The sequence below is a fragment of the Bos indicus genome, chromosome 15 (assembly GCF_029378745.1).
Source record: "Bos indicus isolate NIAB-ARS_2022 breed Sahiwal x Tharparkar chromosome 15, NIAB-ARS_B.indTharparkar_mat_pri_1.0, whole genome shotgun sequence".
Taxonomy (NCBI): domain Eukaryota; kingdom Metazoa; phylum Chordata; class Mammalia; order Artiodactyla; family Bovidae; genus Bos; species Bos indicus.
This window is the reverse complement of record NC_091774.1, coordinates 16,729,793-16,744,907: the sequence shown is the minus strand read 5'-3', so window position 1 is coordinate 16,744,907 and position 15,115 is coordinate 16,729,793. Positions and strand designations below refer to the sequence as shown.

The 15,115-nt window shown below is 42.3% G+C and overlaps 1 protein-coding gene across 2 annotated transcripts in view; it reads right to left on the bottom strand.

Moving 5' to 3' along the window:
- The window catches only part of GUCY1A2 (guanylate cyclase 1 soluble subunit alpha 2), a 546,451-nt gene extending 535,686 nt beyond the window's left edge, over nucleotides 1–10,765 (bottom strand). For both annotated transcript variants that reach the window (XM_070803359.1, XM_019975851.2), the window contains exon 1: nucleotides 10,367–10,765. In XM_070803359.1, coding sequence (XP_070659460.1) covers nucleotides 10,367–10,666 — 300 coding nt within the window. In that variant the 5' untranslated portion in view covers nucleotides 10,667–10,765. The remainder of the gene's footprint in view (nucleotides 1–10,366) is intronic.
- Between the last annotated feature and the right edge of the window lie 4,350 nt (nucleotides 10,766–15,115).

The window sequence follows — 15,115 nt, the reverse complement described above, 5'->3', positions numbered from 1 at the left end:
AGCAGACTTCTACTGGAGACTGAGAGAGTTGTTACATTTACCTAATTTCTTAAAATATAAATGGGCTTCTCAAGGAGTTCCAGCAGAAGGATCCTTTTCCATTTCCTTTCATTTTAGCACAACTTCATTCTGAAGTTTTGCTTTAAATGGCAAGAGTAAGTAAAATTCAAGCAGGTCTGCATACTTGAAAGTATCTCTCAGAGACTGGGTATGAAATCTATTTTATTTGATTCAACCAAATATAGCACAGGAAAAAATTAAACAAAAGAGAAATAACTATAATTGGATAAACAATAATAGTAGTAATAAATTATTAATATAATAATAATAATTCTTAAACAAGAACATCTTTCACTTATTCTGAACATTTTATTGAAAATCCATTAAGTATCAGGTACCATAATAAATACAAGATAAAAATAAGAGTATTGAAATGAGTCAGAATTAAACAGCAGAACTTTGACTTTTGACCTAACCATTGGTCTATGCATCAAATAAGGCCTGCAAAGAAGGTGTAGTCCTTAAAGGCCTAGCCAGTTCTTATAAATATTTTCCCTACTTATGCCACATAATGTTTTTCTTCCTAGATGTGTGTGAAATTCACAGTAAACAGTGTTTATATCTAGAGATAACCCACTAATTTTACTACCATATTCAAAAAAAACATTTAAGTTTACCTTCAGTTCCATATGCTAGAGGCAACAAGATAAAACAAAAAAGGACTTCCCTGGTTGTCCAGTGGTGGAGAATCTGTCTGCCAATGCAGGGAAACAGGTTTGATCCCTAGTCCAGGAACATTACATGTACTGTCGGGCAATTAGGCCCTTACTCAACAACTACTAAAGCCTGCACGCTCTAGAGCCCATGCACTGCAACTACTGAAGGCCTTGCCACTGCAATAAGAAGCACACACAGCAACTAGAGAGTTAGCTGATGCCTACTCGTGGATGTGTCTGGTGGTGCAAGTAAAGTCTGATGCTGTAAAGAACAATACTGCATAGGAACCTGGGATGCTAGGTCCATGAATCAAGGTAAATCGGATGTGATCAAACAGTAGATGGCAAGAGTAAACATCAACATTTTAGGCATCAGTGAACTAAAAAGGACTGGAATGGGTGAATTTAATTCAGATGACCACTATCATCTGAATATCATTATCATCTTGCCTACTACTGTGGGCAAGAATCCTTTAGAAGAAATGGAATAGCCCTCATAGTCAACAAAAGAGTCTGAAATGGAGTAGTTGGGTCCAATCTCAAAAAATGACAGAATGATCTCTGTTCAATTCCAAGGCAAACCATTCAATATCATAGTAATCCAAGTCTATACCCCAACCACTGATGCCAAAGTAGCTGAAGCTGAACAGTTGTATGAAGACCGATAAGACAGTTGTATGAAGACCTATAAGACCTTCTAGAACTAAGACCCCAAAAAGATGTCATTTTCATCACAGAGGATTGGAATGCAAAAGTAAAAAGTTAAGAGATACCTGGAGTAACAGGTAAGTTTGATCTTGGAGTACAAAATGAAGCAAGGAAAAAGCTAACAGTTTGGCCAAGAGAATACACTGGTCATAGCAAACACCCTCATCCAACAACAAGAGATGACTCTACACATAGACATCAACAGATGGTCAATACCAAAAGCAGACTGACTACATTCTTTGCAACCAAAGATGGAGAAGCTCTATATAGTTAGCAAACACAAGATTTGGAGCTGACTGCCACTCAGATTATGAGCTCCTCATTTCAAAATTCAGATTTAACTTGAAGAAAGTAGGTAAAACCCCTGAGCCATTCAGTTACAACCCAAATCCAATCCCTTATGATTATACAGTGGAAGTGACAAATAGATTCAAAGGATTAGATTTGACAGACAGAGTGCCTGAAGAACTATGGAAGAGGTTCACTGCATTGTACAGGAAGCGGTGATCAAAACCATCCCCAAGAAAAAGAAATGAAACAAGGCAAAATGCTTATCTGAGGAAGCCTTACAAATAGCTTAGAAAAGAAGAGAAGCAAAAGGCAAAGGAGAAAGGGGAAGATATGCCCAAATGAATGCAGAGTTCCAAAGAATAGCAAGGAGAAATAAGAAAGCCTTCTTAAGTGAACAATGCAAAGAAATAGAGGAAAACAATAAAATGGGAAAAACTAGAGATCTCTTCAAGAAAATTAGCAATACCAAGGGAACATAATATGCAAAGATGGACACACTAAAAGACAGAAACAGCAAGGATCTAACACAAGCAGAAGGGATTAAGATGAGTGGAAAGAATACACAGAAGAACTGTACGAAAAAGGTCTTAATGACTCGGATAATCACAATGGTTTCGTTACTTACCTGACATCCTGGAATGTGAAGCCAAGTAGGCCTTAGGAAGCATTATAAAAACAAAGCTAGTGGAGGTGATGGAATTCCAGCTGAGCTATTTATAAATCTAAAATATGATGCTGTTAAAGTGCCCTGGTGGCTCAGATGGTAAAGTGTCCGCCCACAATGTGGGAGACCTGAGTTCAATCCCGGGGTTGGGAAGATCCTCTGGAGAAGGAAATGGCAATACACCCCAGTATGCTTACCTGGAAAATCCCATGAATGGAGGAGCGTGGTAGGCTACAGTCCATGGTGTCGCAAACAGTCAGACACGATTGGGTGACTTCACTTCACTTCAAAGTGCTACACTCATATGACAGCAAATCTGGAAAACTCAGCAATTGCCACAGGACTGGAAAAGGTCAGTTTTCATTCCAATCCCAAAGAAGGGCAATGCCAAAGAATGTTCAAACTACCACACAATTGCACTCATTTCACACGCTAAAGTTAATGCTCAAAATCCTTCAAGCTAGGCTTCAATGGTACATGAACAAAGAACTTCCAGAATGTACAAGCTGAATTTAGCAAAGGCAGAGAACCAGAGATCTAATTGCCAACATCCATTGTATCATAGAAAACCCAAAATACCTCGTGCAAAATGCTGGGCTGGATGAAGCACAAGCTGGAATCAAGATTGCCAGGAGGAATATTAACAACCTCAGATATGCAGATGACACCACCTAATGGCAGAAAGTAAAGAGGAACTAAAGAGCCTCTTGATGAGTGTGAAAAAGAAGGACAGGAAAGCCTGATAAGCTGCACTCCACGGGGGTTGTAAAGTGTTGGACACAGCTTAGCAACTGAACAACAATAGCAATCCCTCTCACACACCTCAGAGTACTTCAAGGTAGATAAACTATACAGTAAAAATGATAATATAATTACATTACCTCTACTAACAAACTAATAATCACTGATGTCATTTCCCACAGTCAAAATTTATCTTTAAAATGAAGGTCCAACAACTGAGCTGGTAGAATAGAGTGCCTTATACAAAACATAAAAGTTATTAGTTGGGTAACTGTTGTATCTCACAGCCTAAGCCTTTGAACATACATACAAATTATTTTGAATGCAATGGATGGGGAACTCTTGAAATTTTCAGGCAAGTGAAATAAACAATTTTTCTTTCATCTAATGATTTTTCCTAAGTTAAAAATAATTTGCATTGAAATACCCATATTCTACCAAATACATATGTTCTAGTATTTTTATCAGAGAAGGCAATGGCACCCCACTCCAGTACTCTTGCCTGGAAAATCCCATGGACAGAGGAGCCTGGTGGGCTGCAGTCCATGGGGTCGCTAAGAGTCGGACACGACTGAGTGACTTCACTTTCACTTTTCACTTTCACTCATTGGAGAAGGAAATGGCAACCCACTCCAGTGTTCTTGCCTGGAGAATCCCAGGGACGGAGGGGCCTGGTGGGCTGCCGTCCATGGGGTCGCACAGAGTCAGATATGACTGAAGCGACTTAGCAGCAGCAGCAGCAGTATTTTTATGGAATTTATAGTAATGGTACTCATACTTCCACATAACATTCAACAGTTTGACAGAAATTTTTGAATCTGTAATGATTATACATATTTATGTACTCACATGAGTCACAGCCAGGGAGCCAAAAATGGGCTCCACTTTTAATTTTTTAATGGATAGACTGGGCAATGCCAATAAAATTTACACTGGGCAATGCCTAAAAAATTTTACCAATACGTTTAGGTACACATCATCAGTTGACCAATGAACTCTTTTAATAAGGTTGTTGTTCTTGTTTAGTCTGACTTTGGGACCCCAGGCTGCCAAGCTCCTCTGAGAAATCATGGGATTTCTCAGACAAGAATACTGGAGTGGGTTGCCATTTATTTACTACTGAGCCACCAGGGAAGCCTTTTTTAATAAGGTTATTAATAAGTAAGGTCTTCCCAGGCGGCACTAGTGGTGAAGAATCTGCCTGCCAATGCAGGAGACAAAAGCGATGCGGGTTCAATCCCTACGTCAGGAAGATTCCCTGGAGGAGAGCATGGCAACCCAATCCAGTATTCTTGCTTGGAGAATCCCATGGAGAGAGGAGCCTGACAGGCTATAGTCCATAGCACTCATGCACTGATAAGTAAGTTACTGAGAAAAAAACAAAAAATTATAGATCATTTGGAGGCATTTAAATTTGACTGAAGTTAATGAATCGCAGCTTGTAACTATCATTTATCAAGTTCAAGAAATTTTACAAGAAATATTGCTCCTCTTTCACAACACAGCTATAAGGTAGTCATGATTCCTACTTCACAAAATAGAAAACTAAGGCTCTGAGAAGGTAGGGGTTGGCTCTCCCAGGGTCTTAGATATAGTAAAGGGCTCAGGAAGGAGTTATTCAGATTGTCTGTCAAAAAACATATCCTTGTACTTTCAACTCTGCCAAGCTGTTTCTGATGACTAGGGATGAAGCAGAGAAAAGTAATAGAAAACAGAATACAGAAATATTTCTATAGAAATAGAAAAGGTCATTAAATTCTGATTTCAGATTGTAGTATCTAATTTATACAAAAGTGAAAACATTAAACTACTAGAATACATTTTGTTTCATTTTTAACTTTAATGAATCTATTGCTCAGAAGTTTAAAATCCACATTTAACTTCAAAATCTTAAAATTTCAATTAAAACACATAAATGTGTCAAATACCTTACCTCACAAATATATTTTATATACTTTTAATGATTTACATGTTAGTTACACTTACAATTTCTAAGGTTTTATTTAAGGCCTTATACATCATGGGGTTCATTTTATTTAGTGAGAGGCTAAATACATATTTTTTATGCTCTTTCAATTTTCCATTGGCATATATCAGTAAAATTTCCTTTCCAAAAACAATTTTTCTTTTTTGCTACTTAAATTCAAGCTTCCCTTCCTTTTTCTTTCCTCGCTGTTCTTTATTTCTTGGACTAATCCTCATGTAAGTAGCTTTCCTCCCTTTACATGCCATCCTTGCAATTCTGTTACTTTTCTTCCTGTCATTCCGCTATCTATAGCTTCCGAAGTCTTCAAAGCCGCCTGTAATGTGCCTGGAGGGCTATAGTCCTTGGGGTCACAAAGAGTTGGACGTGACTGAGCAACTGAGCACGCAAACAAATGTTGTAACAGCTAGTAGTGCTCAGTCAAGAGACCTAAGAAAGCCTTGCCCCCAGTTAATTTCTGAGAGTATCTTCACTGATAGGCTGACATTAGCAAACCCCAAACTGAGGTCAAAGTGACAGGGGTCTAAGCAATCATCATTCATAAAAATAAAATGAAAATAAAATGAGATCCCAAATGTACCCTTGACGCAAAAGGTCCCAGCTGTTTCTTCGTATGTGTTCCCAAGTAAATTATTTCAAAATAAATAACATAATAAGTGATTTATACCAGATCTTTAGGATTATTTTTCTCTTTATGGCTGCATCCCAGAGATCTGCAGTGAACAAAACCAACCAAAGTGGAGGATAAAACTTCCCCTAAATATCTCCACAGCAACCGGAGTTCTTATATTTTCCCTCAATACAGTTTACTTAGAATAAAAGCTATAATTAAAGTTTCATGAGGTTGAAGAATGCGAAAGTTTTATTTGGCATTTGTATCACCAACACTTTGTACAATACTTGCCACATAGCAGACCCTCAAGTATTTTTTAACAACTAAGTGGAAAAAATAGTACTTTGATGCCCCCACTTGAGAAAATAATCTACTTTCCCAGTTTTAAAACTCATATGTCCTTGCTTTTTATTTCATATGCCACTGTGAGAGCTTATTCAAAACTTATTTAACTTATATGCAGAGTACATCATGAGAGACGCTGGGCTGGAAGAAGCACAAGCTGGAATCAAGATTGCTGGGAGAAATATCAATAACCTCAGATATGCAGATGACACCACCCTTATGGCAGAAAGTGAAGAAGAACTAAAGAGCCTCTTGATGAAAGTGAAAGAGGAGAGTGAAAAAGTTGGCTTAAAGCTCAACATTCAGAAAACGAAGATCATGACATCCAGTCCCATCACTTTCATGGCTAATAGATGGGCAAAAAATGGAAACAGTGACAGACTTTATTTTCTTGGGCTCCAAAATCACTGCAGATGGAGACTGCTTACTCCTTGGAAGAAAAGCTATGACAAATGTAGATAGCATATTAAAAAAGCAGAGACATCACTTTGCCAACAAAGGTCCGTATAGTCAAAGCTATGGTTGGAGTCACGTATGGATGTGAAAGTTGGACCATAATGAGGGCTGAACCCCAAAGAATTTATGTTTTCTAACTGGTATTGGAGAATACTCTTGAGAGTCCCTTTAATAGCAAGGAGATCAAACCAGTCAATCCTAAAGGAAATCAACCCTGAATATTCAAGGAAGGACTGATGCTGAAGCTGAAACTGAAGCTCCAATACTTTGGCCACCTGATGGGAAGAGCCAACTCATTGGTAAAGAACTTGATTCTGGGAAAGATTGAAGGCAGGAGCAGAAGCGGATGACAGAGGATGAAATTGTTGGATGGCATCTCTGATTCAATGGATTTGAATCAGAGTTTGACAAGCTCTGGGAGATAGTGAAGGACAGGGAAGCCTGGTGTGCTACAGTCCATGAGGTTACAAAGCGTCAGACATGACTGAGTGACTGACTTGGTGACTGAACAACAACATTGAAAGCTTGACGATACCTGTCTTCATAGAATGTCAGACCAGGGAGAGGCTTTAAATGTAATAATTTACAGAAAAGAATGATCCTAGGTAGTAAAAGTGATATACAGAGTGACATACATGTATTTAGTTATCCAAGGCACAATGAATGAGAACCAGGTCTCCTGAATTTTGTATTTTTTTTCAATTTCATCAATTCAATTTATTTTTATTATTGAAATGTTGTGAAGTATCATAACCTGTATAGCTAACATCAATGCAGCTATTAGTATCTCTTAAAATACCAAAAACCTGAGTTTGAATATTCCATTGACCAAATTACTAGCTGAATTACTTGGCAATATCATAGTATTTATTAAATGTATTTCCATTTCCCTACTTGCAAAGTATTCTGAATAAAAAAGAAAGAAATCTCCAGTGATCAAGACAACATTCCACAATGAGACCACTAAGAAGACAAGAGCTTCCACAGCAATGCAAGAAGGTTTGCAAAACTCAAGAAGGTTTAAAACAACTAGAAATTTCCATCTAAGAATGCTCTGATAATGGCTATTCTCAGAGTTTTTTGGGTTTGGGTTATTTTGCTTGTTCATTCGTTTTTAAGTTGTTCAGCTCTAATGAAAGGACACTGGATAAGTGTTGGACATAAGTGTTTCCAGAGAAGTTTAGAATGCTGACAGCGTAGGAGAACAAATTTACAGTAATTTTTTGAAGCAGTGTTCTAGTTTGCCAAACAAAAGAAAATGCAGGTAGAGAACACAGAGTAGTCACTGCTTTGAAATATATTGTTTTGTGTTACCAAGTCCACTGTTGATATGGTGAGTCAATGAGAACCGGTTTATACATGTCTTCGGAAGTTGGAATTGTTACACTATATTCACCTATATGTTTCCAGCATTATAGGTGAAAAAGCTTTTTCAAAATATAAAAAAATTACAGAATGGAAAGTACATACAGCTGTTGCTTATTTCTGATTATCACAATTATTTTCAAATTTGTTATCTAAACACCTGATTACATGTTTTTTTTAATCTGGCAAAGAGCCAAAGTCATTCAAATTTTACGTTTTTTAAAGGGTAAAAGTCAGAGACTGTTTCTTCCCTCTTATTTTGGCAGTAAATAGTAGCATTCAATTTATTTTACCTACTTCTAACATAAGTCATTGAGAGTAGTCTTATGTTAAACTCGCATTACCAAAGGCACTTCCACAACTTTTGAAAAATTTCTAAATTCTGATTTTTAGGGAAAAAAAAAAACAAAAACCCTCCAGAATTATCAAAACAATTCCCACAAAAATCTAATACTTATCTTTAGTAAAATTATCACATTACATATGAATCTGTTACAATGAAGAATTAGTATATTGCACAAATGTTGCTTTGGGCACTGACACAAAACTACATATGCACAGGATTACTGGACTCCTTTTATAAAGGCTTAAGTTCAACAATTTGCAACATCAAATAGTTCCTAAAAGTGTGCTTCCTCGGAAATATTTGCATTAATAATAGCAAACAGTAGCTAACCTATTTTGGGTTTTGTACCTAGCTTATCAATAGAAGAAGTGGCAAAAGGTAATTGAAGGGAAAATGCACAAAAAAGGAAGATGACTGAGACAGTAGTCTCATTGCTAGAGGAAAAGGCCATACTCCATTAAGGCAACAGCCCCAGGATACTTGTAGGCCTGTCTGGTACAAATCCCCGGTCTCTGGATCCAATTCTTTCTCAAGGCCCTCCTACCATCAACTGCAAGAGTACTTTCAAAAGGGAGACTCAAGAGCAGGCAAACAAGTTCAATGTTCAGATTCACTTTGAAAACTTTAAAGAAGTAAAAGTCTCCAAGATGGGCAGCTAAAAGTGCTTTCAGAAGTTGAAATCCTTGTAACCAATCAAGGTGCAAATAAAAATCAGCTTTAGTTTGACAGTGAATCTCTTTAGGATTCTGTCTGCAATGGAGTTCCTTCAAAACAGAGCTCATACAGTCTAAGAAAGACTGAAACAGAAGTCTGGCATTACTGCAAAGATTAAAAGTCAAGAATAGCTGAAATGCCTGACCAGGAATGAGGCAGAGTGCTCTGGAAAGATACCAAGAATCATAGGGAGTCTGGAGTACACCTGGAACTGATGATACAGCCATCCCTAATGAGCACAAGTTAGAGAGAGCTAGGCAGGCATTCGGAGAAGGCAATAGCACCGGGCTGCCGTCTATGGGGTAGCACAGAGTCAGACATGACTGAAGCAACTTAGCAGCAGCAGCCAATACTCTTGCCTGGAAAATCCCATGGACGGAGGAGCCTGGTGGGCTGCAGTCCATGGGGTAGCTAAGAGTCGGGCACGACTGAGCGACTTCATTTTCACTTTCATGCATTGGAGAAGGAAATGGCAACCCACTCCAGTATTCTTGCCTGGAGAATCCCAGGGATGGGGAAGCCTGGTGGGCTGCCGTCTATGGAGTCGCACAGAGTCGGACACGACTGAAGCGACTTAGCAGCAGCAGCAGCAGCAGCAGGCAGGCATTTATTCATTCAACAGATAGTTACGCAGGGCCTAATATAAGGAAACTGAAAAAATGAGGGAGAATGCACTAAAGAATCCAGGGGACAGAGTGTGAAGGATGAGGTAGGGGTGCAAGAAAGAGAAGACAGGTTTAGAAAACCAAATACCCGGGTTACCGACAGAAGAAGACTGAGCCAATAAATGACCAGTAACCAAGAAAAAAATACACGAGGTGGTGAGAAAACAAGAGATGAGAGGGCTCTTCATCAAAAAATTATCTGACAACCGGTCCCTAAAGATTGAGAAAAGGAATGCAACCTAGGAAGGCAGTTAGCTTGCAGAATTCAAATTTGTCAGAGAAGGTCATGCTAAGAGCAAGAGTGTCGGGGGGAAAAAAAGAGGGGAAGAGTTTCCTGGAAGGGAGCAGGGGTTCCTGTGGGATGCTGGAGAAGAGAGGAGGCACAGTGCTTGGAAAAGTTTTGGGGAAAGAAAACAGGTGGGTGAGAAGGAGCCGTCGAGCCATCAGGGTGACTGCGACGAAGGAGGTTGCAAATGCTGGGGGTGGGCAGACAGACCTTTGAATCAGGAGGCCCCCGGAGGAGTGAAGTCTCACTCCATGCCCGTATCCCAGTGCCCCCTTCCACTAGGGCCCAAAGTCCAGGTCTCTCCCGGGGGCCATCGGGAACTAGGCCGGGCTAGGCCCCGCCACCCCGCCCCCCTCCCCACACACACCCCAGCGGCGGGGCTCTTGGCACGCGGCGGGACCAGCCTGGCGCCCACCTGCCCGGTCCGCGTCCTTCCACCCGAGGCTCGGCCCTGCCCCTCGTCTCTACTCACCGAGGGCGCCGTCAGACGGCTGATGCTCTCGCCCAGCGAGTCCAGGTTGACCCGCCTGCGGCGCTGCGCTCGCCTGGCCCCGGCTGTGGCGGCGCTGACTGCGGCGGCGGCTGCTGCGCCGGCCGCCGGGGCTCGGGCGGAGACGTGCGCCTCTCTGGGCTCGGGCAGCCCGGGCGCGCTGCGGCCGCCGTTCCAGCAGAGCCTGGACAACGGGCACTCCGCCTCCTCCTCGGGGCTGGTCTCCAGATAGTCCGAGCCCAGGGAGCTGAAGGACTCGGACGAAATCTTCCTCCGAGACATGCTGTCGGCGCTGCGGCGGCCGAGGCGGCGGCGGCGGGAATACGGGCGGCGGCGGCGGCGGCTGCACCGGCGGCGTTAGGTGCGCTGCGACCGCGGGGAAACGGGGCAGGGCTGCTCGACCGGGAGGGCGGCCCCGGAGCCGCGGAGCCTCGAGAGCCGACTGCTCATGGCGGGAACTTGCAGCGCCGCGCTGCCCTGGGCCCGCGTTCGCCGGCCGCTGCCGCCTCGGCGCGCGCCTGGACGCGTCTCCGCGGCTGCTCTCAGCTCGCGGGGAGGCTGCGAGTGAGAGCCCGGGGGCGGCCGGGCGGGGAGGCGGCGGCCGCGCGGCAGCGGAGGCAGAGGCTCGCGCCGCCCGCGCCGCCCGCGCGCCCAGCTCGCCCCTGTTGCCCGCCCTCCGCCCGCCAGTCCCTCCCACCTCCCCTCGCCGTGCCGCCCGCCTGCTCCCTCCGCGCGCCCCCTCCTCCGCGCCGTCTCTCCGCAGCCGTCACGTGTTGCCTTCGCACCCACTGGAAGTCTCTGCCTCTGTGCTGTCGCCACGCTTCGGGAGCAACGGGGACACTTCGGCGTCCTCTGAGCGCCACCCCAGCTCCCGCCATCCCCACCTCCTTGCGGAAGAGGCAGCTGAGGAGCAGACGGGGCCCGGTGGGCCCTGAGACAGGGGGGCACCCGACCGGGACGGAACACCTGCCTCTGCAGCCGCCTCAGGGAAGCCTGAGGGCGTGGGACTGGGGGTCCATCATTTAGAGTCCATCATTGACCTTTCCCTCCGAGTTAATTTGGGAAGTTCTGAGGCCAGGGGGAAAGGCCGAGGGGTCCAGCCCGCCCATGCCCAAGGAGTCGCTTACAAGGGAAGGGGAGGGCCAACGTGTTGGTACCCACCCTGCTGGAGCAGCAGCTAGTGAGGACGGGTGTTCTCGGCCGAGGCTGCGTGGGCTTGTAGATAGCCCAGAGCCGAGAGGCAGGGAATGAGGACAGCGTCTGCTTGGGCAAGAGCCCTGTTACCGAGCGTCGGCCTGGCTGGGCGAGCCCGGGCTCCTGGCCCCTCCGCCTCTGTGCTGGTGCTGGACAGCTCCGCTGGCCACCTGCAGCCGCGTTTGCAGGCGTAGTCCTTTCATAGACTCCACCACCTGGGAGCCGGGGAATGACACTACCCTGTCCTTCATTCTCCTGGAGCTTTGCTCCAAATATGCGATCTGTTCGGGCTAAGCTACAAATGTTGCTCGGAAAGCCAAGGGGAGTGAAAGACTTTTCAAACCCCAAGAACAGCGTCCCAGGTTTGCTGTGGAGCTGCTTCATTCCAAAGCTTGTGCTGTGCTGTACTTAGTCTCTTAGTCGTCTCCGACTCTTTGCGACCCCATGGACTGTGTAGCCCGCCAGGCTCCTCTGTCCATGGGGATTCTCCAGGCAAGAATATTGGAGTGGGTTGCTATGCCCTCCTCCAGGGGATCTTCCCAACCCAGGGGGCGAACGAAGGTCTCCCTTGTTGCAGGTGGATTCTTTACCGACTGAGCTACCAGGGAAGCCCCATTCCAAAGCCTGCCTCTTGGCAAAAGAACGGTGGCGCTTAGTGCCTGTAGTGCCTGTCCCCATTGTGCTTGCTTTAGCTCCAGGAAAGCCTGGAACTTGTTCTAACATTGAGATGGGCAAATAAGGGTCCCCGGCTGTGCTTCCCTCTGCAGCAAAGCACCTGAGCACGCTCCCCACCATTCCCCTTCCCTGGAAAAGAAAAGTTGATAGGTTCTGGCTTTCGCTCCGCTCCGTAGAGATACAAAAGCAAAAGCAGTTTTTCTTTTAAAGGTTCTTCCAAGGTAAAGACAGATAGGTTTCTGGATTATGTCTATTTTATAACTAACAGATAAAACAAAAACCCTTTGCTGCAACACAACCTCAGTTTGCTTTTAATTCTAAATCTTCCCGTTTGTTTATGAGAATGTCTGAAGATTCCTTTTACATTTGAGGAAAATGCCCTCAAATTGATTCAGAGATATGCCTTAATCAGGTTTTAAATAGGTGTTAAAGATATGAACTTGCATATTACCAGTCACATACTTCCCTTCAAATACATATATATGTATATGTGTGTGTATATATATATATATATATCTCAGTTCAGCTGCTCAGTAGAGTCCAACTCTTTGCAATCCCACAGACTGCTGCATGCCAGGCTTGCCCTTTGAGTCGGTGATGCCATCCCACCATCTCATCCTCTGTTGTCCTATATATGTATATATTCTTTCTCAGTCTGCTAATTGCTAACTACATAGTTTCTCCTCTTAGTAGAGGAAATCAGGCCTCTTTTTAAAAATAATAATAATAGTTATTATTTATAATCATTATTATTATTATTTTGATATTTTGGTGTATCTACTGTTGATTTTCCCACTACTTCGCTTAATTCTATATGCATTTGTTTCCACTGGAAATTAGATACACATTATATTTTTATCATAAAGTTTATTCATCAGTTCTGCTGAAAACTTTCACTGGCCTTTTTTCCTTATTTGGGGGGTGGTACACTACATTATTACAACATTGGGAAAGCTGTTTAATATTCTTGTTGTGCAGTATCAATCATAACATAATGCTGGAATTTTTAGTTCTCTTTTTTCAGTAATAATGATATAACTGTCAAGTTCTTTACAGTCATATAATTTTAGATCTTCTATTCTGGATACTAAACAGCATATGCCTTTTATATTCTTTTAATAACTACTGTAGCTCACACACTCACACAAATGTGCTTTTTTGGTAATGGCAAATAACCTTTACATTGAACTTAAACCAAAACTTTTACTAATCATTCATACTCTTGTCCTCTTGTCTGAAAGTCAAATGCCTGAGTTCAAGGCAATAAATATCATTCATTTACAAAATTTACAGGCAGCCCAAGAGTCTTCTTGTTTACACTGAAAGTTTGTTGCCAGAAAGAATTCTGTACCTATGGGACATTTTTGCTTTGTGTGAACCATTTGAATCAGACTCTTTATAGTATCTAGCCAGAAGAAGTGGGTCTTACAATTTTCTGTATGAATTGATTATCACAATTTCCCCACTGATTTTTAAACTATAAATAAATGGAGGCCTAGATATAAATAGTATATCAATCTATTTTACTTTCAAGGGTTTCCTTTATATTTCTGCTCAGGAGGAGGGTTCAAAACTTGTCTGTATGAACAATGCCGTGTGCTATACTTGAATTAACATCTTTAAAAGATAACATAAACTATTCTCCATAAAACAAAAATTTAAAGCCTTAGAACTATTAAAAGGAATCCAAATATTTTAGAAAAGAGTCGTCCACTGAAAAATGAAAGATTTGTGCTCTGATTTTAGGGGGAAAACTTGCACAGACTCATTCCCACAAATCCAGTCCTGCTAAATATATTGTGTTTCTATAAATTCCTCAAAGTAAAGTATCCTATTGGAAAAGGAAAATGCAGGAATGTACTTGGTTTGTTTGTGAAATTAGTGAGGGCAGTTGAGGCTTCAATTCAGAATAATCAAGCATTGGGAAGGATTCCTTAAGAGAGTAGATTCCTCATCTTAATTAAAATGGTGACTAATTCCCCTTTAAACATAAAAATAAATTGTTGTGTATGTCTTACCTTCATGTACAACATTGCTGTTTATAAAGTCCTTTCACTGTTACATTACCTCATTTGATTTGATTTTCATTCTGTCCAGAAAAGTAAAGAAAAATTACCTCTGTCGAGTTAAAAATGAAAAACAAACTAAAAAACTTACATCAGTCCTCAGTCTCCAAATTCTTTGCAATTCAGAACTTCAAAATCTTTCCTAATTTCTTTTCTTCCTTCCAAGTCTTCAGCAAGAAAACCTGCAACATCTAACTACATAAGTGTTCTTGCTTTATATCAGAAGACTGAGGAAATCACTCCTTGTAGTCAATCTTTACATAAATTTGGCAATTTACGGGAACTGTGCATGTAATAGTAAAGCAAGTTCTTCAAAGAAATATATATAGCAGCTGGTGAATTCTTAAGTAGGACAAGTTTTTCTGTATCCCTGACTTAGAAAATTACCGCACACACACATATTCCATATTTGCAGGTTAACCCTATGTACCTGTTTCCTAAATGAGATCTGTCTATCTCTCCCACTTTCTCATAATCTCTTTTTTATAAGAGGGAAAACATACTTTCTCAGTGAAAGACTGAACAAATAAGAGCAGAGATATCATGCTTTATATTCATGCATAAGGACTTCCCTGGTGGCACAGAGGACTTCCCCAGTGGCTCAGTGGTAAAGAACATCTGCCAGTTCAAGAGATGCAAAAGACGTGGATTCGATCCCTGGGTCGGGATGATTCCCTGGTGAAGAAAATGGCAACCCACTCCAGTACTCTTGCCTGGGAAATCTCATAGGCAGAGGAGCTTGGTAGGCTACAGTCCATGGGGTCACAAAATGTTGGACACGACTGAGCGACTAAAT